At 35.9% G+C, this 22,212-nt stretch overlaps 1 protein-coding gene across 1 annotated transcript; it reads right to left on the reverse strand.

Annotated features, from left to right (window-relative positions):
- Positions 1-426: 426 nt before the first annotated feature.
- TERB2 (telomere repeat binding bouquet formation protein 2) lies at positions 427-21,098 on the reverse strand. The gene is made up of 7 exons (XM_029236316.1): positions 21,013-21,098; positions 20,815-20,896; positions 19,884-20,023; positions 17,586-17,647; positions 13,985-14,070; positions 5,894-5,982; positions 427-575 (listed from the first exon to the last, which is right to left on the reverse strand). The coding sequence occupies exons 1-7, from the start codon at positions 21,074-21,076 to the stop codon at positions 433-435; spliced, it is 666 nt and encodes a 221-aa protein (XP_029092149.1). The 5' UTR covers positions 21,077-21,098; the 3' UTR covers positions 427-432.
- Between the last annotated feature and the right edge of the window lie 1,114 nt (positions 21,099-22,212).

Consider the following 22,212-nt stretch of genomic DNA (forward strand, 5'->3'; position numbering starts at 1 on the left):
AAAACTCAACTATCGCGTTCTAATTTTTTAGTCAAAATAAGATGACCAGAATCATAAAACTTAGCATTTACAACATTAATCCTAGAAAAATATGCATAATTAATAGAACATTAAAGCCAAAAGAATATCTGACAGAGCGAGAGAGAAATTAAGACTTCTTATGAAGTATGTTTCATTGACAATTACTCCATAACAACTGTGCACTCAGAATCTGTGGACATAACCTTACAAGCAGGGGAAAAGTCCAGCCCAAATGTCAAAACACAGAGCCAAATGAATCTGAATTTCCTAAAGATACATTTTGAGGAAGAATGAATTCTTTCTTTTCCATTTCCCCATCCCTCTGTCCCAAAGAGGAGAATTTAAAATTATGTACATCTTTGGCAATATTTTACAGAAAATAAATGCCGAGATAGAAGGACAATATTTAACTTAGTATTTCCTCTTCAATTCGTTTTTTATAGCAGACATGTTAATTTCATTTTGAACATGGTATGCCAAATAACCTGAACTTCCAGGAATGAAGTCATGTAGCTCCCCAAGAAATTTCTTCATGGCATCAATTGATATATAACCTACAGAATAAAATATATATAGGAAATTCTATCATATTATCTGCTTTTCAATGTCTTTGACTTATTAGATAAGATTCCCAAAGAATGTTTTTAGAAAAGAAGTAAAAAGAAGAAATACCAGTGAGAAGATTCTCCGTGAAACTTGATAATTATCAGGGAACACCTTCCTCCCCCCTTCACCACTATCCCCCCAGGCTTCTACCTCCTTTTAAAACACAGATTCTTGATTTGGCACTTTGACTACAGAGAGTGTGATGTACAGGTTAGGGATGGAACATAAAAGTACCTAGACCAAAATAACTGGGACATGTGTCTGGCTTAGAATGTAATCACTTAGAATTACCTATCCAACTAGCTACTCACAGCACAAACAGCTAGCTCATCTTCCCTAGTAGAGCAAGCGACACTTTCCTGCACTGCTAACACTGAGATAACAGTCTTTATTAAAAAATTAATAGGAAAATTGTTATCACTGCTTGGTCAACAAAGGTTACAGGTGTGAGGAATTCTGATGTCATTAATCATCTGAAATAGATATGAGAATCAAAAAGAAAACCTAGAATGGGGAGAGCTTAAGGACTCAATGACTTTAAGCAATATTTCCTTGATAGCAGTTGCTCATCTGAGTGATAATGTTTCATGTGTAATATATGTTTGTGGTTTATACTAAAGTTGAAACCTGGTTTAAAAGTAGATATTGTATGAAAAAAATTCTGGTAGAGCTCAGGGATGACTGAATTTAGACCACCACCATTATCACCAGGTTATCTATACAGTTTGACTGTTTATAATAATAGATAATAAATTCACAGTTAATAAATTAACTATGAAGCCAATCATATAAAATAGACACGTATCTTTAAAGATATTTCAATCATAGCCATTTACTTCAGAAAATCTTTTAAAGCACAATTACTATACTCCATATTGTTCATGGTCTTTGCCTAACAGCTAGATTTCTATGTAAAATAAACTAGCACATAAAAATATTAATGTTTAATTAATTGCACATATACACTGTGTGAAGTTTCTAAAGATATATATGAGGATACAAAATTTTTAAATAATTACCGTATTAATAAAAATATTCCTGTAAGTTAAAGAAGGATAGGACATTTATGCATAAAAATGGATTATTGTAGCAGTTTTGGAGTAGTTAGGACTTTAGGCTGAAGTTCACATACACCCAATTTAAACTAGCTTAAACACAAAGGGAGTTTACTGGAAGGACATTGCCATATCAGTCAAACTATGAGGAAGGCAAACATATTGCTGGGAGTTGGAAATAACAAACATATTGCTGGGAGTCAGAAATAACTAGCACCAGCTCTCATGGCCATGTCACTAACCTCCAGTTTTTTCCTCTGCATGTTAGTTTCATTTTCCTCTCTTGACACAAGCTGGCTTTCCATACATGGTAGAAAACATGCCCGCTGATAGCTCTTAAGTTTTATATCTTAGAGCTATGGTCACTTGAATAAGAATGATATGACTTGTTGCATTCCATGTCTAGAAATCCAGGCAAAGAACTGTGATTGGCCCAGCTCAGATCAGGCATTCACTCCCAAACCAACTGTTGCGGGTAGGAGCAAGCTCATGTTTTAGAAAATGTAACCCAAATGAATTGGGAAGAAGAAAAGAGAGTTCTTAGGAAAGGCATTCTTGGTGGACAATTCCATATGAGTCTGTGGTAGCCAGCGCCCCCCAGATGGCCCTGAATGATCCCTATCTCCCGGTATTTATGAATTTGTGTAGTCTCCTCCTACTTTGTACTTGGGTTGGTCTATATGACCAGCAGCACTTGGCAGAAGTAATGATATGTCACTTCTGAGAATAGGATATAAAAAAGACATGGCTTCTGTCTCTCTTGGGCACACTCTTTCTCCCACTTGCATTTCACACTCTGAGGAAAGAAAGCTACCATGTTGTGAACAGCCCTATGGAAAAGTCCCCTTGGTGAGGAGTCTAAGCCTTTTGCCAAAACCCAGCAAAAATCCAAGGCCTGCCAACAACCACATGCATGAGCTTTGAAATGGATTTTCCAGTCCCAGCTGTCCCTTGAAATAACTGCAGCCTGGCAAACAACGTGACTGCAACCTTATTAGAGATTATGAGACAGAAGTATCCAACTAAGATGCTCCAGGATTCCTGGCCCTCAGAAACTATGTAATAGTAAGTGTCCATTGTTTTAAACTGCTAAGTTTTGGAGCAATTTGTTACACAGCAATAGATAATTAATACAGTATCTACTGTAAGTTCCCAAACTTTTAATTATCAGAATTTTTGTTTAAAAATTTTTGCCTGCAAGATATTTATCATTATTAGTAATTTTTTTCCTTTTATTAATCACACATGTAGCTGTTAATCAGAACTTTTTATCATGGGTAATAACCAGTGATATCAGACCTAGAGGATTTAATTCCAGTCAAAAACAAAAAACAGACCAAAAAAAAAATCCGTTGATATTTTATGGGACATTGGTAATGCCTGTATATATTTTTGGTTGTCACAACTTAGGGGTCACGGGGGTGGGGGAAGGTTTCTGGATGGGATACTACTGGCCTCTAGTGGGCACTGGCCAGGGTTGCCCTCTCCAACAAAGAATACCTGTCCTAAAATGCCGGCAGTTCCAGGACTGAGAAACCCTGTTCTACAGTATAGTCCAACTTGTACTTTCTAAAACCAAACATCTAATTAGTTTTATTTTAAGAGATTTAACATTCACTGAGTTGAACTCAACCCATTTTGAGGAAGAGACAGTCAAGGTATAGCCACAAAAATTGATACCACTGCCTAAATTAGAACTCTCACTCACTACATTTTCAATTAACACAAGATGATTTTCCCAACAAGAAGTTATTTCTTCCTGTACAAGCAGATGGGCATGACAAAAAAAGAAGGACTGTCACTTTACCTCAAAATTAAAGACAAATGAATTATTTTTTTTTTTTTGGCCATACTGTGCTGGATCTTAGTTCCCCAACCAGGGATCAAACCCGTGCCCCCTGAAATGGAAGCATGGAGTCTTAAGGGGTATGGAGTCTTAACCACTGGACCACCAGAGAAGTCCCTGAATTATCTTTTAAAAAATGAAGCTTTCTTCCAAGAAAGTGTTATTTTAAAATTTAATTTAGAAATATAAAGAAGGAAGATAATTATTCAATTGCACAAATTAAAAAAATCAAAAATTTTACTTCTACTGATAAAATCAATACCAGCTTACCACAGGTTAAAATTATACTTTAAAGATTCTACTAATGATTATTTTTACAGTTCTTTTTTAGTTTGCTTTTATATAACACTGTCATGTCTTTTTGAACAGTCAGATGGCAATGAAACATAGAGCAACATTGTCACTTGTCCAAAACTAAGCATTTGTCTTTATTGTGTGGCTGATTTTAATATTTATCATTGATCTTTATAATATGTTATCAAACACTTGGTAAGTCCAAATGAACAAAAGATATTTAGTACCTGGTGATGGAGTTGCCTGAAGCAAAATCAATACCAGTACTATACCACAACCATGGTTTAAGGTACCTACACTTTATCTGAATATGTAGGTGTAAGGATAAATCTAGGCAGCAATCAGCTACTCCCAGTCTTAGTACTTAAGTACAGTTGACTCACCAGTAAGGTTGGGGTTAAGGGTGCCAACCCACCCTGTAGTCGAAAATCCACTTATAATATATAGCTAGCCCTGGGGATTCAAGGTTCCTCTTATCTGTGGTTCTACTTCCACGAACTCAAACAACTGAGGATTATGTAGAACTCTAGCATTTATTATTGAAAAAAATCCTCTTATAAGTGGACCCTCATAGTTCAAACCCATGTTGTCCAAAGGTCAACTGTACTTCTACTTTGTTCATTGTCCTTTGGAGTCAACAATTGCTCCTAAGAGTTCCAAAACTGACTTTTCTACTATCACAGTTGGATAGAAGTTTTCTTTGATGTCTCCAACACTCACCCAAAACTACACATTAAACGTTCTTTTTGAAGTGCTTTTCTGAAAGCTATTTTACATCACTCAAATGAACAGAAGAAAAAAAAATAAAACAAATGGCTAGACAAATTGGTTAGAAGGAACAGTAATATGAGAGAAGACATTTAGGAATTTGTGAACTAGCTGCAAGAGGTAGTTTTGACACTGCTAAATAAAGAGAAAATGATAAATGTACAAATGATTTTATAATGAAATGTCAAAAAGCCTATACTGTTTAATTGCAGTGTCTTAAAAACAATTTTTTTAAACCCTCTATTTTTAAAATTATCGATGACCCTGCTGAATACTACCCCGATCAAATTATCCAAATATTATTTCCTTATCTCACCTCACGTAGCACTATCCAAATCCCAATGGTCACTTTTCAACTAGTTCCCTTGTTTGCACCCTCTCAATGTCAGCCTCAGTTAGCTGTCTTCTCTTTATGTTGGGCACTAGGAAACCCAAATATGGAGTCCATTGACACCTGGGTGGTCCATGAAAGGGCTTCTGGGCATATGTGAGCCTCTTTAAATTACATGTAAATTTGTGTGTTATGTTTGTGTGTGTGTATGCTTAGGGAAAGGGACTTATGTTTCATCAGATTCTCAAAGGAAACTATAATTAGAATTGTCCATACAATTAATCTTCCAAATTGGGACACTTAAGAGTAAAGCAGAAACTAACACACCATTGTAAAGAAATTATACTCCAATAAAGATGTTAAAAAAATAAAAAAGAGTAAACGCTAATGCCAGGAAAAAACGCATAAATTGGGACTGTCTTATGTAAACAGGGGTGTGTTTTCACCTTACCCATAGACCAGGATTTTTTTTAAACATCTTTATTGGAGTATAATTGCTTTACAATGGCGTGTTAGTTTCTGCTTTATGACAAATTGAATCAGCTATACATATACATATATCCCCATATCTCCTCCCTCTTGCGTCTCCCTCCCACCTTCCCTATCCCACCTCTCTTGGTGGCCACAAAGCACCAAGCTGATCTCCCTATGCTATGTGGCTGCTTTCCAGTAGCTATCTATTTTACATTTGGTAGTGTATATATGTCTATGCCACTCTCTTACTTCGTCTCAGCTTACCCTTCCCCCTCCCCGTGTCCTCAAGTCTATTCTCTACGTCTAGGGGCAGGACAGGCCAGCATTTTAACACAGAAAATATGGAGCCTATCTTTGGATTAGTTCTGCAGATGAATTTATTTAACGTGTGAATGATGTCTTCTATTAGCATGTATAATAGAGGGGGCTGTACTTTGTACAAAATATTCCCTTGTTTCTTGCCTACTTGGGTTGACTCTAAATTTTATTTTAAATTACCTGTTACCATGTTGTTCACTGGATAATTCTGAAGAGGGAAGTACATCTGCTTTTCTACAACTGGAGTCCTTATAAAATGCTTTTCTGTGCTATAAAATATAGAAACACATAGAAAGTCATTTTTATATTTTTTTGGACTTGTTTTACAAATGAGAAATGATTCCAGTCAATATCTATAGCAGTCTAATTGCTCTGTGATCAGACTTCAGTCTTACTGGGTGAAAACGTTAACTACGAACTTCTTTGTGCTTCTAAGTAATACAAGGGCCCATATAGATATTTTTGGCTTTCTGGGCTGCTTCATAAAACAAATATTTACTGAGTAAATACAGACGTGGGTCTTTTTCTCAATATTTTTGAAAGTATAATAATGCAATAATACTTTATAATTAGATAAAAAACAGATATACATATGTAATCTCAAATATGTTAAAAGAAAAGGCTCCATTTTAAATAATCACAGCATTTATTATTATTCAGTGTTCAAACAATTGGAACTCTATTAATTCGTATTTCCACACTTTAAAATAAATAAAAAATGATGTCTGGGAAAATCATGAGGTATACTAAGTGACTTCTGAGTTAAAAAGAAAAAAAGTTAAATTATTCTGAGTGTGGTTGTATAGTATATAACTAATTATATTCTAATTTTTAAAGAGCTAAGCAGTTTTCAACTAAAATATCCTATTTTCTAACTGCCAAATAACAATTTACTGTATTTAGACTACATATAATCCATAGATAATACAATTGTATGAAAATAAAAACCTTAATAAAAAATTGGAGTCATCCTTAAATTTATTTTCCTAAAAATTCTAAAATTACACTGAGTGATAACAAAGGTTTTACTTTCAATTTGTTTAAAAGTTAGAGTTCATCTAAATTCTTCTAAAAGAAACCATAGCTCAGTTAGGATGAGATCCTACAAATAAAGCAAAACAATATTCCCAGAAAACTCAGGGACTAAACAAGGATACCCATTATCATTGTTATTATTTGTCATGGCTCTAAAATTTCTGGCCAAGCAAAATGAGATGAGGGAGGGGAGAGAAAGAAATGGAAGAGATATCTAGTGAAATGGAAGAGTTATATAGTGAAACGGAAGAAGAAATAGTTTCATTATTAACAAATGATATAAACGTGTACCCTGAAAAGCCAAGAGAATCAACTGAAATATTTTTAGAATCTTAAAGATTCCAAGTGGGTAAATATAAGACAAATACCCCCAAATAAATGACTTTTCTATGTCAGCAATAACTAATGAAGGAAGAAATGATCTAATCCACAATAGCAACAAAATTCATAAAAATCTAGGAATAACATAATAAGCAGTTTCTGATTCTATCTGTAGAAAAATCAGGAAACTTTACTAAGATATAGAAAAGAAAAATAAAGAAAACCAAAAAAGCATTGTTTTGGATAGGAATACTGAAAATTATAAAGACATCAATTCTTCTCAACCTTTAATACAATTTTCAATAAAATCCCAAAGGGATTTTAGTGTTTAAGAAAAAAATAATTCTAAAATTCACATGAACAATCACATGTTAGAAGATCTAATAGGAGGCAAGAACAAATTTACAACAGAATGAAAAAGAAACCTAGGAATAATCTTAAAAGAAGTATAAGATTTATATGAAGGAAATATGAAAGTGTTTTTTAAGGGCCACAAAAGAAAACTTGAACAAGTAAGGAAAAAAATACCATTTTCTCAGATAGGAAGATTCAGCATCAAAGTCTCCCTAAATTAATCTATATTTTTTTGTAATGTCACTAAAAATAACAACAGAAGTTTTTGTTTTAATATGAACAAGCTGGTTCCAAAACTCAGATGGAAAAGTAAACCAGGAAGAATAGTTAACTAAGAAAATTTGGAAAAGAGTAAGGAGGAGGAACTAGCTCTAGATATTAAATCATATTATAAACAACTGAAACAGAATGGCACTGTTGCATGACAAATTAATGGAATAGAATATAAAGTCCAGAAATAGACCCAGATACTTATGTGGATTTAACCTAGGATAAAGGTGGCATTTCAGTAGAGTGGGGAAAAAGATGAATTATTCAATCAATAGCCAAGAGTAGGTAACTATCTGAAAAAAAAAAAGAAGGTGGATCGCCACCTCATATCTTACACCAAGATATATTCCAAACGTATCAAAGATTTGAATTTAAAAATAAAGAAATCACTAAGAAGAAACCATAGCAAAATAATAGTAATCTTAGAGAAGACTTTCCTAATTATGACATAAAACTCAAAAAGCCATTAAAGAAAATATTAATAAGAATGAATACATATAGTAAAAAATTTCTGCATGCAAAATCCAACATTTTTAAAGTCAAAAGACAAACATAAGCTAATAACTGTAATTTATTTCACAAAAAATTCATTCTCCTAAACATAAAGGGTTCTTGCAAAAAAATAAAAGTCAATAGAAAAACGTGCAAAGGATATGAACAAACAGTTCACAGAATAGGAACTATAAATGGTTCTTAAACATATGAAAAGACATTCAACCTCACTCATAATGGCAATTCAGACAAAAAACTAGAGTGAGATACCACTTTATATCTATCAGATTAGGAAAGACCAAAACATATGTTAGCACACTGTGTTGGAGAAAGTATAGAAGAAAGAATGGTGACTAACCATCCCAGTTTACCCTAGATTGAGGGGTTTCTCAGGACATGGGCTTTTCAGTGCTAAAACCAGGACAGTCCCAAGCAAACCTGGATGGCTGGTTACCCTAGCCTGGAAAAGGTACTTAAATACACAAACAATAGGAATGTAAACTGGTTTAACCTCTATGGAGGGCAATTTGACAATGATTGTATCAAGGATACAAAATGTATATGCCTTTTGACCTAGCAATTCCCCTTCTAAGAATTACCCTAAAGACACTCGCACACATGCAAAATGACATTACATGATCAATCACTGAAGCACTGTTTTTAACAGCAACTTAGAAATTACCTGAAAGTCCAGTAAAATAGGAGACTAGTTAAATAAATTATGGTAATCCATACAATAAAATACTACACAGCACAAAAATGAAAAAGCTCTTTAAGTAGTAATATGGAATGATCTCCAAGGTAAATTATTAAGAGAAAAAAGGCAAGGTGCTGAACAATGTTTATAGAATATTACTATTTGTGAAGTAGTATATGCATATATAAGAAACTGATAACACTGGTTGCCTCTGAGAGGGATACTGGCTATCTAGGAGCCAGTATATTTCATAGCTTCCCCTTTTGTGTATCTTGGATTTTGAACCATATGAATATATTTCCTAAAAAATAATTAAAATTTGAAAGTAGAAAAATAATAAGTAGGCATGAAGAACTAAGGAAGAGAATTTTAAAAGGAGAGTATCACACCGGTCAGAATGGCCATCATCAAAAAATCTACAAACAATAAATGCTGGAGAGGGTGTGGAGAAAAGGGGACCCTCTTGCACTGTTGGTGGGAATGTAAATTGATACAGCCACTATGGAGAACAGTATGGAGGTTCCTTAAAAAACTAAAAATAGAACTACCATACGACCCAGCAATCCCACTACTGGGCATATACCCTGAGAAAACCATAATTCAAAAAGAGTCATGTACCACAATGTTCATTGCAGCTCTATTTACAATAGCCAGGACATGGAAGCAACCTAAGTGTCCATCAACAGATGAATGGATGAAGAAGATGTGGCACATATATACAATGGAACATTACTCAGCCATAAAAAGAAACGAAGTTATCTGTAGTGAGGTGGATGGACCTAGAGTCTGTCATACAGCGTGAAGTCAGAAAGAGAAAAACAAATACCATGTGCTAACACATATATATGGAATCTAAAAAAAAAAAAAAAGTGGTCATGAAGAACCTAGGGGCAAGACGGGAATAAAGACGCAGACCTACTAGAGGATGGACTTGAGGACATGGGGAGGGGGAAGGGTAAGCTGTGACAAAGTGAGAGAGTGGCATGGACATATATACACTACCAAATGTAAAATAGCTAGCTAGTGAGAAGCAGCCGCATAGCACAGGGAGATCAGCTTGGTGCTTTGTGACCACCTAGAGGGGTGGGATAGGGAGGGTGGGAGGGAGGGAGATGCAAGAGGGAAGAGATATGGGGATATATGTATATGTATAACTGATTTACTTTGTTATAAAGCAGAAACTAACACACAATTGTAAAGCAATTATACTCCAATAAAGATGTTAAAAAAAAAATTCCCTGTGCTATACGGTAGGTCCTTGTTGACGATCTGTTTTATATAGAGTGTGTATGTTAATCCCATGCTCCTAATTTATCCCTCCCCCCACCTTTCCCCTTTGGTAACCATAAGTTTGCTTTCTATGTCTGTGGGTCTGTTTATGTTTTGCATATAAGTTCATTTGTATCATTTTTTTAGATTCCACATATGAACAGTATCATCTGAAATAAATAAATAAATAAAAATAAAAGGAGAGTAATGAGTTTGGTATTTACTTGCCTTGTCAGGTATTAAAATACATAAAGTTATATAATTTAAAAGAATATTATGTTGATATCAAAATAGATCCATAGATTAATGGAATAAAACAAATAGTCTAAAACCATATCTCCAGACATTAAACACAACATATGAGAATGGAAATCACATCAGTTGGAGATAGATTTATTCTTAAAAAACTGGTGGAAAATTCTTATTTGTAAGACAAAAATAAACTTCGATCTTCACCTATTACCATACATCAAAATAACTATCTGCAGAATTAAAAGCCAATTTGATACCTGAATGGGAAAGGACTTTTCTGAACATAAAAGCGATAGAAGAAATAATAAAGGAAAAGTGATTAGTTTAACAATGTAAAAACTCAAAGCTTGTATCTCTAAAAAACATAAGCCAGAGAACAATCTGAGGAAATAATGTGACAAACTGGCAAAAGGATAATATAGCTAAAAATGTCAGACAAGTTGATAAGAAAAGCAATAACTCCCAATAGAAAATGGAGAAAGGATAAAAACAAGTCACAGAAAAGAAAATGTAAAATGCTAATAAATTCAAAAAGATTCAAACCTACTAGTAATCAAAGAGAAATACAAATTAAAACAAGATGCTGGGCTTCCCTGGTGGCACAGTGGTTGAGAGTCCGCCTGCCGATGCAGGGGACACAGGTTCGTGCCCTGGTCCGGGAAGATCCCACATGCCGCGGAGCGGCTGGGCCCGTGAGCCATGGCCGCTGAGCCTGCGCATCCGGAGCCTGTGCTCCACAACGGGAGAGGCCACAGCAGTGAGAGGCCCGCGTACTGCAAGAAAACCCCACAAAAAACAAGATGCTATTTTTCATCTATTAAATTAGCACAAGCCTTCTTATTAATACTCAATATACTGATGAGGATGTGGTGAGACCAACACTGGTGGCAGTTTTAAATTTGTACTTTTGAGGGAAGCAACTGACAATAGGCATCATGGCCTTTAAAAACACTCATACCTCATTAATACTGTAAATTCCACATCTGAGAATTTACATTAAGAAAATTATCAAGGGAATTCCCTGGTGGTCCAGTGGTTAGGACTCTGTGCTTTCACTGCCAAGGGCCCGGGTTCTATCCCTGGTTGGGGAAGTAAGATCCCACAAGCTACGTGCCACGGCCAAAAGAAAAAAAAATCTAAAAAGTAGAGAAAGATTTATTTTTAAAAAGATGTTCAAGAAGGTGCCACAAGAGTAACAAATTGTAATTTTTTTAAAAAAAAATTAAAGGAAGGTGGTTAAACAGACAATAAGATTAAATGCCATATACAGCCATTACAAATCTTAATATTAAATAAGGTTTTTCAGAATGGGGAACTGGCCATAGAATATTAAATGGAAAATCAAGAGACAGACTATATCTGCAGTCTGGCCTCAACTCTGCTTAATGTGTATGTCTATATAAAGCTAGCAAGAAATGTACTAATGTTGATGGTGGTTATCTGAGTGGTGCGTTTGCTTATAATTTAAATTTTCTTTATTCTTTTCTTTTTTAGTAGTTTTTCTCTTTTTAGCATTTTCCATCTTGACAAATTACATGCATTATATTTATAATAAAATAATTAAGAACAAGAACAATAAGCAAAAATTCATGCCATTTTCAGAAGATCTGGGAACTTACTGGGAAAGGAAAACAGCATAGTGATTAAGAGTTTGGACTCTGGATCAGCTAGAGTCGGTGTCAAATTATGTTCACTACTTAAATAATATTGGATGAATTATTTAGCTCTCTGAACCTGTTTCCTCAATTGTAAAACGAGGCTAATGCTATTTAACTATCTTATAAGGTTGTGAGAATCAAATGAAATACTGTGAACTGCTTAGCTCACAAATGTCTTGTATTTGGCAAGTGTTCAAAAACTAGCTCACCACTTAGTGTTCACTATCACTAGTAGCATGCCAAAAAAATAAACTTCGAGTAGGGACAAAGTGTATTTTATCTATGTTTGCACTGCACCCTCTGGTGGTTCTACAAAGAAAAAGGCTCTAAGTAGACACCTACTTTGTCTATTTTTGTTGTTGTTATTGGAAAATACTGGACATATTTTCCCCAGATTTGTAAGCCCTCTTTGTATATTAAGGAAAATAGCCTTTGTCAAATACTTTTTCAAGTGTATATTTTTCTTTTGTCTTGGTTTATGGTATTTTTATTTCCATGTGCAAGTTTAAAATATTTTTGGTAGTCATATTATCAATCTTTTCCTTATGCTTCTGCATTTTGCAGGACAACCATTTCTTTTTTCTTTTTTTTTTAATTCTTCTTTTTTTAAATTTATTTGCTTGTGCCGGGTCTTAGTTGCGGCACTCGGGATCTTTAGTTGTGGCATGTGGGATATTTTAGTTGCAGCATTCAGGCTCTTAGTTGCAGCATGCAGGATCTAGTTCCCTGACCAGGGATCAAACGTGGGGCCCATGCATTGGGAGTGGAGTCTTAACCACTGGACCTCCAGGAAAGTCCCAGGACAACCATTTCTTGAAAAAAAAAACAAACCGTATATATATCTGATGTCTTTCCAAGTCAAGTGAATCACTGGGAGTTACTTTACTTTTTAATTTCTATTTCCCATTCTTCTCTTACAAGGTCACTTAGGATAACCATTTTCTCCTACTTCTATTTCATTTTTCTTCCTCTCCTTACCAGCTTCTTATCTCAGAAACCATAACAAGTTCAAAGGAGTGCTATACATAGAGATCCCAAAGATCTAGAATATGGATACTCAAACCCAAGTGGTGGATTATCTAGAAGTCATAGGACCATGAAGCAATAGTTTACTAAACTTAAAATAATTAAATATAAAACTTTGTGTTAAATCAGATAATAACTTATTTCAAATTAAAGAAAAACAGGAGGTACAAAAGGTATAAAAAATTATGGGAAAAAACTTAAAATTAAAAAACTATATAAATTAAACTCATTAATTCTTATATTGAAGAAAGATCATTTTTATTTCAGCAGCTAAATACCAGACTTTCATATCGTTAATGCTCCCTATGAACATATGAAAACCACTGAACTGGAAAATACAGAATTAGGACTAGATAATGAGTAAGTCTGAAACAAGGGGGCCTCTCAGAGATTGGACCTAACACGATGGCAAGTCCATGTCTGTTTGTCTTTTAAGATATAATTTTAATTTCTTAAACCAAAGTAGCCACTTTACGAACAATTTGGGAAGGAAAGGGGGAAATCACCCAGAACTTCCAATCCTAATAAAATTACTGCTAATATTTCTTTCTTTCTTATTATAATACATAGTTTAAAAATAATGTAACAGTGATCAAAATATACATAAAATTTTTGTTTATTTTCTGCAAGGATAGTCTAGCATAATAGTTAAATGCATGCATTCTGGAATTAGACTGACCCAGTTCAAATCCTGCTTCTTCCCATTTAGTAAAAGTTTGTATGACTTTGGGCAAATTACTTAATCTATATATACTTGATCTCTTTTTCTGTAAAATGGCAATGGTGATAATGATATCAATCTCATAAGACGACTGTGAAAATTAAATGAAATAAACACACAGTGTTCAAAGGTGTCTATACTTAATTGAATATCAGTGAAGTATACAAATTCAGTACCTTTTAGATAATTCTTTTTTGTGATCTGTTGCTAGTACACTGCTTTCCCTAAGGGACTTTATTTCATTTGGTGTTACTTCATCATGCTGAGGAGAGCAAAAGAAATCACATTTAAAAAAATCAGCACACCAATGATGCAATCAATAATTTTTTTAAAAAAGTAAAGAAAAAAATTGGCAATATATATCAAGAGTCACAAAAATATTTATACACTCAGGTCCATCCCATCTAGCTTGGTGGGAAAAACTCACAAAATTTTGTACACACACACATACACACACAGAATTATATTATATATTTTTAGAGATACGTAAAGAAAGAAGACCAGGATTCTTAAAATATCAGCTGTGTTTGTATTAGATAGTAAAACTGACTGATTTTATTCTCTTTTTGATTTTTTGAAATTTTCCCTAATGTGGTCATATTACTTTTTAGTTAAAAAAAATAAGGAAACCAAAAAAAGTATTATTAATTTAAACTTTCTTAAAATCCTTGACTTGAAAACTCCTAGGCTTCCTGTGAGCTACAAATCAAAAATATGAAGTAAGCTGAACAAATTAAGTTTCCCCTTAAAAACTAAAGTGGAGTATTTAGCTATGAAGTTACAAAAGAACTAAATGTATATTAAGCTTTTCCAAAAGATTATGTGAAAGTGACTGACCTCAGATACTGGTACCTATCACATAATATGTTTACTTAATATGCCATTAGGAAATTTCTATATTTGGTCACAAATCCACTCCAAACAATAATAACGTTCCCCAAATTACCTTCCAGGTTTACCCTTTATAAAAAACATTTATTTCTTTATTTGGCTGCATCAGGTCTTGGCTGCAGCGTGAAGGCTTGTCTGTGGCTTCTCTCTAGCTGTGGCACGTGGGCTCTAGAGCTTAGTTGCCCATGGCATGCGGGATCTTAGTTACCTGACCAGGGATTGAACCCACATACCCTGTATTGGAAGGCGGATTCTTAACCACTGGACCACCAGGGAAGTCCCCAGATTTACCCTTATTATTGCCATTGGATGAAGTACCTTCTACTTACATATTCCATGGTTACATTATTATAATTGGATAATATTCAACATCAATCAATATTTGAAAGAACAAAATCCTTTATCGTATAATCATACAATTTCTAGAGTCAACAGTACAGGCATGTGCTACTAATTTTTTAGTAGAAAAAAACATTGGATTGGGTTGGAGCTGAGAAAATCTGGTTCCACTTTGCTAACATCTGGTTATGTGAACTAAGTCAGGTCTTTACCTTCTTACCTCAGTTTTCTCATTTCTAAAACAGAATGATTAAATTAACGAACTTTAAGGGCCTTTCGGTACACTCAATAATTATTATCAAATAATAACCATTCTACCACCACTCATGTCCCTGGAAACACTCTGACAAGTCAAGGATTAGATATTTGATCCTTAGTACAACATAGCCGACGATACTAAAAGAGCTATTATTTTCAGATGATGACACTTTGGGAAGAAATAACAAGTTAATGAAAGGAATACAAAATGCATAAATTAATTGCTGGGCTTTAGACATAGAGATTTTCTCTCTTTTTATTTTGAAAAAATTCAAGCTTACTGAAAAGTTAAAGAATAATACAATAAGTACTATATACCTTTTGCCCAGATTCACAAAGTGTTAACATTTTTGCCACCCTGCATGCCCTCTCTCTCTCATTTTTTATTTTTGCTGGACCATTTGAAAATATTTGCAGATATTATGACATTTCACTCAATCTTTAGCATGCATTTTCTAAAAAAACAACAACATTATTTTATCATTTTAATACCACTATCATAATTAAGAAAATTAACATTAACTCAATATCACCTAATATATACATTGCATATTTAAATTTTTCCAACTGTTCTCAAAATTTCTTTTTTACATTTTTTTAAATTAAAAAATCCACAATCCATTCAAGGTTCATACATCACATTTGGTACTTATGTCTCAATCTAGAACAGTCTTCCCTGTTTTTTTTTGTTTTTTTATGACATTGTTTTAAAGAGCCTAAGCCAGTTAGTTGCTTTGTGACATGTTCCATAATCTGGAATTATCTGAGTATTTACTCATGATTAGATTCACAATTTTGAACAAGAACACTACAAGATAATATTGTGTACTTTTCTTTTTTTGGCACCATGAGGTGGGCGAGATCTTATTTCCCCGACCAGGATTCGAACCGGGGCCATGGCAGTGAAAGTGCCGAGTCTTAACCACTGGATCCCCAGAGAATTCCCTATATTGTGTACTTTTTATTATATCACATCGAGCTGAACATAACAAGCGGTTGTTCCAATATTGGTGATGCTAAATTTTATCAGTTGGTTATGGTGGCGTCTGCCAGGTCCCTCCATTGTAAAGGTACAAGCATTGCTTGCCTTTGTAATTAATAAGTAATCATCAATGAAGTGATCATTTTAGATCATGATTTTAACACCCATTAATGACACTTGCCTAAACCAATTATTTTACTGGGGGTGGTACAGTGCGAATTTTCTATTCTATCATCCTTTCTTCGTTTATTACCTTTTATTCTGAAAGGAAATTTTCCCTTATCCCACCCTTTCCTTCCTTCCTTCCTTGCTTCCTTCCTTCTTCCTTTTCCACCTTTCTTCCTCCTTTCCTTCCTCTGTTCTTCCTTTTTTCTTTCTTTATGCTTTTGGAGTATCACTATGGAATCACGGATTTTTAAAAAAAATTTAATGTATGGGCTTCCCTGGTGGTGCAGTGGTTAAGAATCCACCTGCCAATGCAGAGGACACGGGTTCGAGCCCTGGTCTGGGAATATCCCACATGCCGCGGAGCAACTAAGCCTATGCGCCACAACTACTGAGCCTGCGCTCTAGAGCCCGGAAGCCACAACTACTGAGCCTGCATGCCACAACTATTTAAGCCCGCGCGCCTAGAGCCCATGCTCCACAACAAGAGAAGCCACCGCAATGAGAAGCCCACCCACCACAATGAAGAGTAGCCCCCGCTCGCTGCAACTATAGAAAGCCCGTGAGCATCAACAAAGACCCAATGCAGCCAAAAATAAATAAATTTCTATTTTAAAAAATTAATGTATTATAATCCATTATTCTTTTTGATGCTCAAATTATCCCAAATTTGGCTTTGCATAAAGATTCTGAAGTAAGTCACAAGCATAGGCAAATTTGAGGCAGGATGGCAAAAGCTAAAAAACTTTCAGTATTGCACACATTTATTAAGGGGTATTATTCATAACATTTAACAAATGGTACGACACAGGAATTAATCAAATAGCATCTACACTGGCAGTAAAGAACTGGTAAATACTGTGTACCTATTACTCCCTTAATATTACTGAGATTTTCAAGTTTTTTCAAATTTTCAAGTTTTTACGTGAATAATTTTATTCATACAAAAATATCTCAATTTTACTAAGGTACTAGTGTAAAAATAATGTCAAACTAGATATGTTCAATAAAAGCATGTCCTTTAAGTTCCTTACTCTGGGTCATTGGTGCTAACATATCACAAGTAAGCATTTTTAAGATTACATTGCTTTCAAAATTTTTGAAACTGTAGATTCTAATCGAGCACCTTAATTTACTCTTACCTTTTCTATCAGAGAATGTTGGTCTTGTTCCCAAATAAAACTACCAATTTTTCTTCTTATTTCTGTAGTAAGAAAAACAAATCCAATACTGTTTTTTAAAAAGTAACTTTGTAGAATTTTCTGAATTTTGTTTAGGTTTCAAATTTCTAAGTCAGTATTATTCCACTTGCATCAAAAGTACCTAAGATACTTGTTTAAAATGCAGATTCTTATTGAACCAGATCATTGAGGAGAAGCTGGGGAATTGCATTTCTAACAAACTCTCCAGATGACTCCAGTGCATTATGAGAATCATTGTTGTAAACTTTCTTAGCTGTAATACATATCTTCATCCGATGTCAGTGTCTTTAGGCCAAGCATTATAAAGAAGACAATTGTCTAGTCAAAATAAAAGGCATAGGGCTTCCCTGGTGGCGCAGTGGTTGAGAGTCTGCCTGCCGATGCAGGGGACACGGGTTCGTGCCCCGGTCCGGGAAGATCCCACATGCCGCGGAGCGGCTGGGCGTATTCCATGGCCGCTGAGCCTGTGCGTCCGGAGCCTGTGCTCCTCAACGGGAGAGGCCACAACAGTGAGAGGCCCGCGTACCGCAAAAAAATAAATAAATAAATAAAAGGCATAAAATTGCTGAATCTGTAGAGTGCTTCAAGAATTTACTTCGTTAAAAAAGACGTTGGATGAACAACATGTCTAGTGGGCGTGGTAGTACAGGAATTCTACAATGCTCAGCATGTCAAAGGACTATGAAATTATCTTAAATCAATGATCTCAAAAGTTTCCACAGTAGCCCACTCAAGGACAAAAAGTTAACATTCCTCTAGACCTAAGCTGTCCAATATAGCAGCCACTAGACTAGATACATATTGAGATGTGTGGCTAGTCCAAAATGAGACGTGCTGTAAGTTTAAAATAAACAATGGATTTCAAATCCAGTATCAAAAAAGAATGTAAAGTTTATCAATAATTTTTATATTGATTATATATTGAAATGATAATATTTTAGATACATTAGGTTAAATAAAACATTTCTGAAAATTAACTTCATCTCTTATTAGTTTTAATGCGGGTATTAGAAAATTTTAAATTAGTATGTGGCTTACACTTGCTTGTTTGCCTCTCACACTTCTACTAGACAATCCTGGTCTAGGTGAATAATAATGCATACTTTTCATTTTTAAAAAGGATCATGTTTTCATTTAAAACAGATTTTTTTAAAAAAAAATTTAATGCATTTTAATGTAAGATGCTAAACACAAAGACTTAATAGGAGTGATAATTTAAAATTAGATCAGATAGTCATTCCACAATATAAGTTCCCTGAAGGTGGGTATTCTCTGATTTGCAGTTTTTGAGTAAGTCAATTCTCCTATCCAGTCATTAATTTATTTGCATAACCACTTAGAACAATTTATTTTTATAAATTATAACTAGGTCTCACCAGGACATCAACTATAGAAGGAACCCAATCTTTGGGGTTTCCAAAGCTCTTCTATAGAAACATTTTTCAAGTTTTTTTTTAAATACTCTGCTCACTGGGAATTTTTACTACTTTCAGTCTGTCTTTCTAGGGATGGACACATACACATAGAAAAACACATCAAGAATTGGATAATAATGCAAGACCTAGAAAAATAGGATATTTAAAGTTAGTCCATAAAAGATAGGTAGGATTTGGACAGAACAGGATAAGAAAGGGGGTTCCAAGCAGGGAAAACTAAAAGGACCAATCTCAGAAGCAATTTATTCACTTGCCCTTTACTTGATAGGGTTGCTGAAATAATTAATGTGAAAGTACTTTCAATAATATAAAGAACAATATAAATATATGGGTTTATTATCACACTGAATCTTGAAATATCAGGGAAAACATCCAGAAAAATAATGGTGGATTCAAAACTAGCAACGAACATTTATTATATACTCACAGGTCAGACTACTTAATATATTATCTCATTTTATCTTCAAAACAACTCGGGAGGTGACAAAATTAGTAAGTGTTGGATCCTAGCCAGTGAACACTGTGAGGACAATATCTGTATCTTACTCACCACTGAATCCCCAGCACCTTGGTTGAAACGTGGCACACAATAAGAGCTCAATAAGAGCTCAGTGAACGTGTGAATGAATGATAAACAAAGCGAGGATGCACACCCAAGGCAATCTGATCCAAAGTACATGCTTTTCTATTTATATTAAATGATACAAAACACAAAAATCTCTGAGAACAAAGATCAGTAAAGTTGGGTGACATAGCTGGATTTGGCAGTCTAACAGAGATTAGATGAAAGATCTTTGCTAACCTTTTTGAAGGCATTCAGGAGGAAGAATAAAATGACCTAAAGCCACCGAGTTTTTTATTTCAGCATTAGCTACTGCAGAGAGATAGCAGGCGTGAAAAACTGTAGCATTATCTTCTATGTAATCAAGACTCTGATATATTCTAGGAGAAAGAAAGGAAATATTTGAAATTATGAAATGAACAAGAATGTACTCAACATTTCAAAACAGAATAAATGAACGGAAAGAGAATTATTGGTAGGTAATCAGGAGACTGGGGGCAGGGGAGTGAAGGGGTGAGAAGGGGATCAGCCAGGACGGTGATCAGACGTCTGTTTTGTAAACATAATCGGACCGCAATGTGAAGGGGGATCACAGGTGGGCAGATTGGAGGCACAGCAACCTCTCAGATAGACTACTGTGATTTGGGGGTAAGAGGTAATTTACGGTGTATACTAAGATAGTGGCAGGAAGAACAAAGAACATTTACAGGGGCACAATCCATGGTGTTTGGTCATGGATTAATTGGATTAATTAATGGATTAATGGGGATAGGGGTTATTATTCAAAAGAAACTACCAAGGGTTTAAGTTTAAGAACACAGCAGCTGGTACAGGTATGAGAGGCAATCAGGAGATTTGGTTTAAACATGTTGAATATGAGGGTCCTTCAAGGCACCACGGGGATGTGGGAGATTCAAATGGAAACACACCACTGGAACTCGGGAAAAGATCTGAGGACCAGGTAGGAAGCCATGCCATTGCGGCAGAAAAGAGAGAAGAAAGGTTAGCTATTCCCACGCCTACTTCCTCCCCGAACATCTAGGACTGGACTGAAAACTTGCTCGTTTCCAGTATCTTCCTATTATCAATATTTATTAGTGGACTGCAACTTCTATCTCCAACTCCTGGCTCCTCATGACCCAAAAGGTACTGCCAGGTGGGCTTCAGGTACCTCAGCGTGTCTGGGTGTGAGGCATCGCAGCTGAACAAGAAATCGGCGGCCCTCGGGTCACTGATGGTCCCCCCTTCGGCCACTGTGGAGGCAAGAGCACAGGGTAAGCCCATCAAGTGTCCTGCGGCCAAGGTACCAGAGAGAGGAGGGGGTGCTCCCCTCCCCACCTCACCCACCCGCTTCTGCCCAGCTTCCTACCCCAGAACTGCCTCAGGTTGCAACCGACGCTGCGGCAGAACCAAGCCCGCTGCCCTTGAAACATGGCGCCGCCTCACACGCCTCACAAGCGAGGACGTGGGGGGGGGGGGGCAGGAGTCGAGATCACTGATTGGTCGGACGTCCGAAGCCAGCTCCATGATTGGTTCTCAGAGTAATGGGTGGGGAAAGCCTGAGGCGCAACGGATAAGGTTCCCGTCGCTGCCAGCCTGTGCGGACCAGCTCATGGTATTGTGAGGAGGCCCGTCAGCTTCCCCGGACTCGGTGGAGGACGGAGGTCAGTCGTGCTTGTGAAATTTAAACCCTAAGTATTAACAAAGTTGTTGTGCTGTGTTATTATTTTGAAGCAAAACTCATTTTATCACTTCATCTATAAATGTTTCAGCTGGAATCTCTAAAAGATGAAGACTTATTAAAAAACAATGTCATTGGGGCTTCCCTCGTGGCGCAGTGGTTGAGAGTCCGCCTGCCAATGCAGGGGACACTGGTTCGTGCCCCGGTCCGGGAAGATCCCACATGCCGCGGAGCGGATGGGCCCGTGAGCCATGGCCGCTGAACCTGTGTGTCCGGAGCCTGTGCTCTGCAACGGGAGAGGCCACAACAGTGAGAGGCCCGCGTACCACACACACACAAAAAAAAATCATTGGACTTCCCTGGCGGTCCAGTGGTTAACACTCCGCACTTCCACTGCAGGGGACAGGGCTTCTATCCCTGTTCCGGGAACTAAGATCTCACATGGTACATCCCACATGCCGCATGGTGCAGGCAAAAAAAAAAAAAACAACTAAAAAATAACAATTCTTCAATATAGTCATATATCACCAGTGTTCAAATTATGTTTTCTTTACAGTTTCCCCATCCCCCACCTTACATCAGTTTTAATAAGCTATATTTTTCTGGCGTTGGGTCCATTTAATCTAAAATTTCAAAAATATTGATATAAAGTTGACCATAAAACCTTCTATAATATTTTGTAATGTCTGCAGGCTCTGTGGCAGTGGTTCCTTTTCCATTTCTGATACTAGTTACTGATGTTAGTGCCTTCTTTTCATTTCTTAGTCTCACCAGAAGTTTGTCTTTTTTTTTTGCGGTACGCGGGCCTCTCTCCTTTGTGGCCTCTCCTGCCGCGGAGCACAGGCTCCTGACGCGCAGGCTCAGCGGCGATGGCTCACGGGCCCAGCC

Source organism: Monodon monoceros, unplaced genomic scaffold (genome assembly GCF_005190385.1).
Source record: "Monodon monoceros isolate NGI ecotype Baffin Bay Population unplaced genomic scaffold, NGI_Narwhal_1 Super_Scaffold_21, whole genome shotgun sequence".
In the NCBI taxonomy this organism is placed as follows: domain Eukaryota; kingdom Metazoa; phylum Chordata; class Mammalia; order Artiodactyla; family Monodontidae; genus Monodon; species Monodon monoceros.

Excerpts from the sequence above, each read along its gene's own strand:
- TERB2 (XM_029236316.1), bottom strand. The coding sequence starts at position 21,076 with ATGTTTCAAGGGCAGCGGGCTTGGTTCTGCCGCAGCGTCGGTTGCAAC. Across the intron at positions 20,024-20,814 it reads TCACACCCAGACACGCTGAG|AATATATCAGAGTCTTGATT; the intron begins GTACCTGAAGCC and ends TCTTTCTCCTAG. Across the intron at positions 5,983-13,984 it reads AAAAAAGAATTATCTAAAAG|CACAGAAAAGCATTTTATAA; the intron begins GTACTGAATTTG and ends TATATTTTATAG.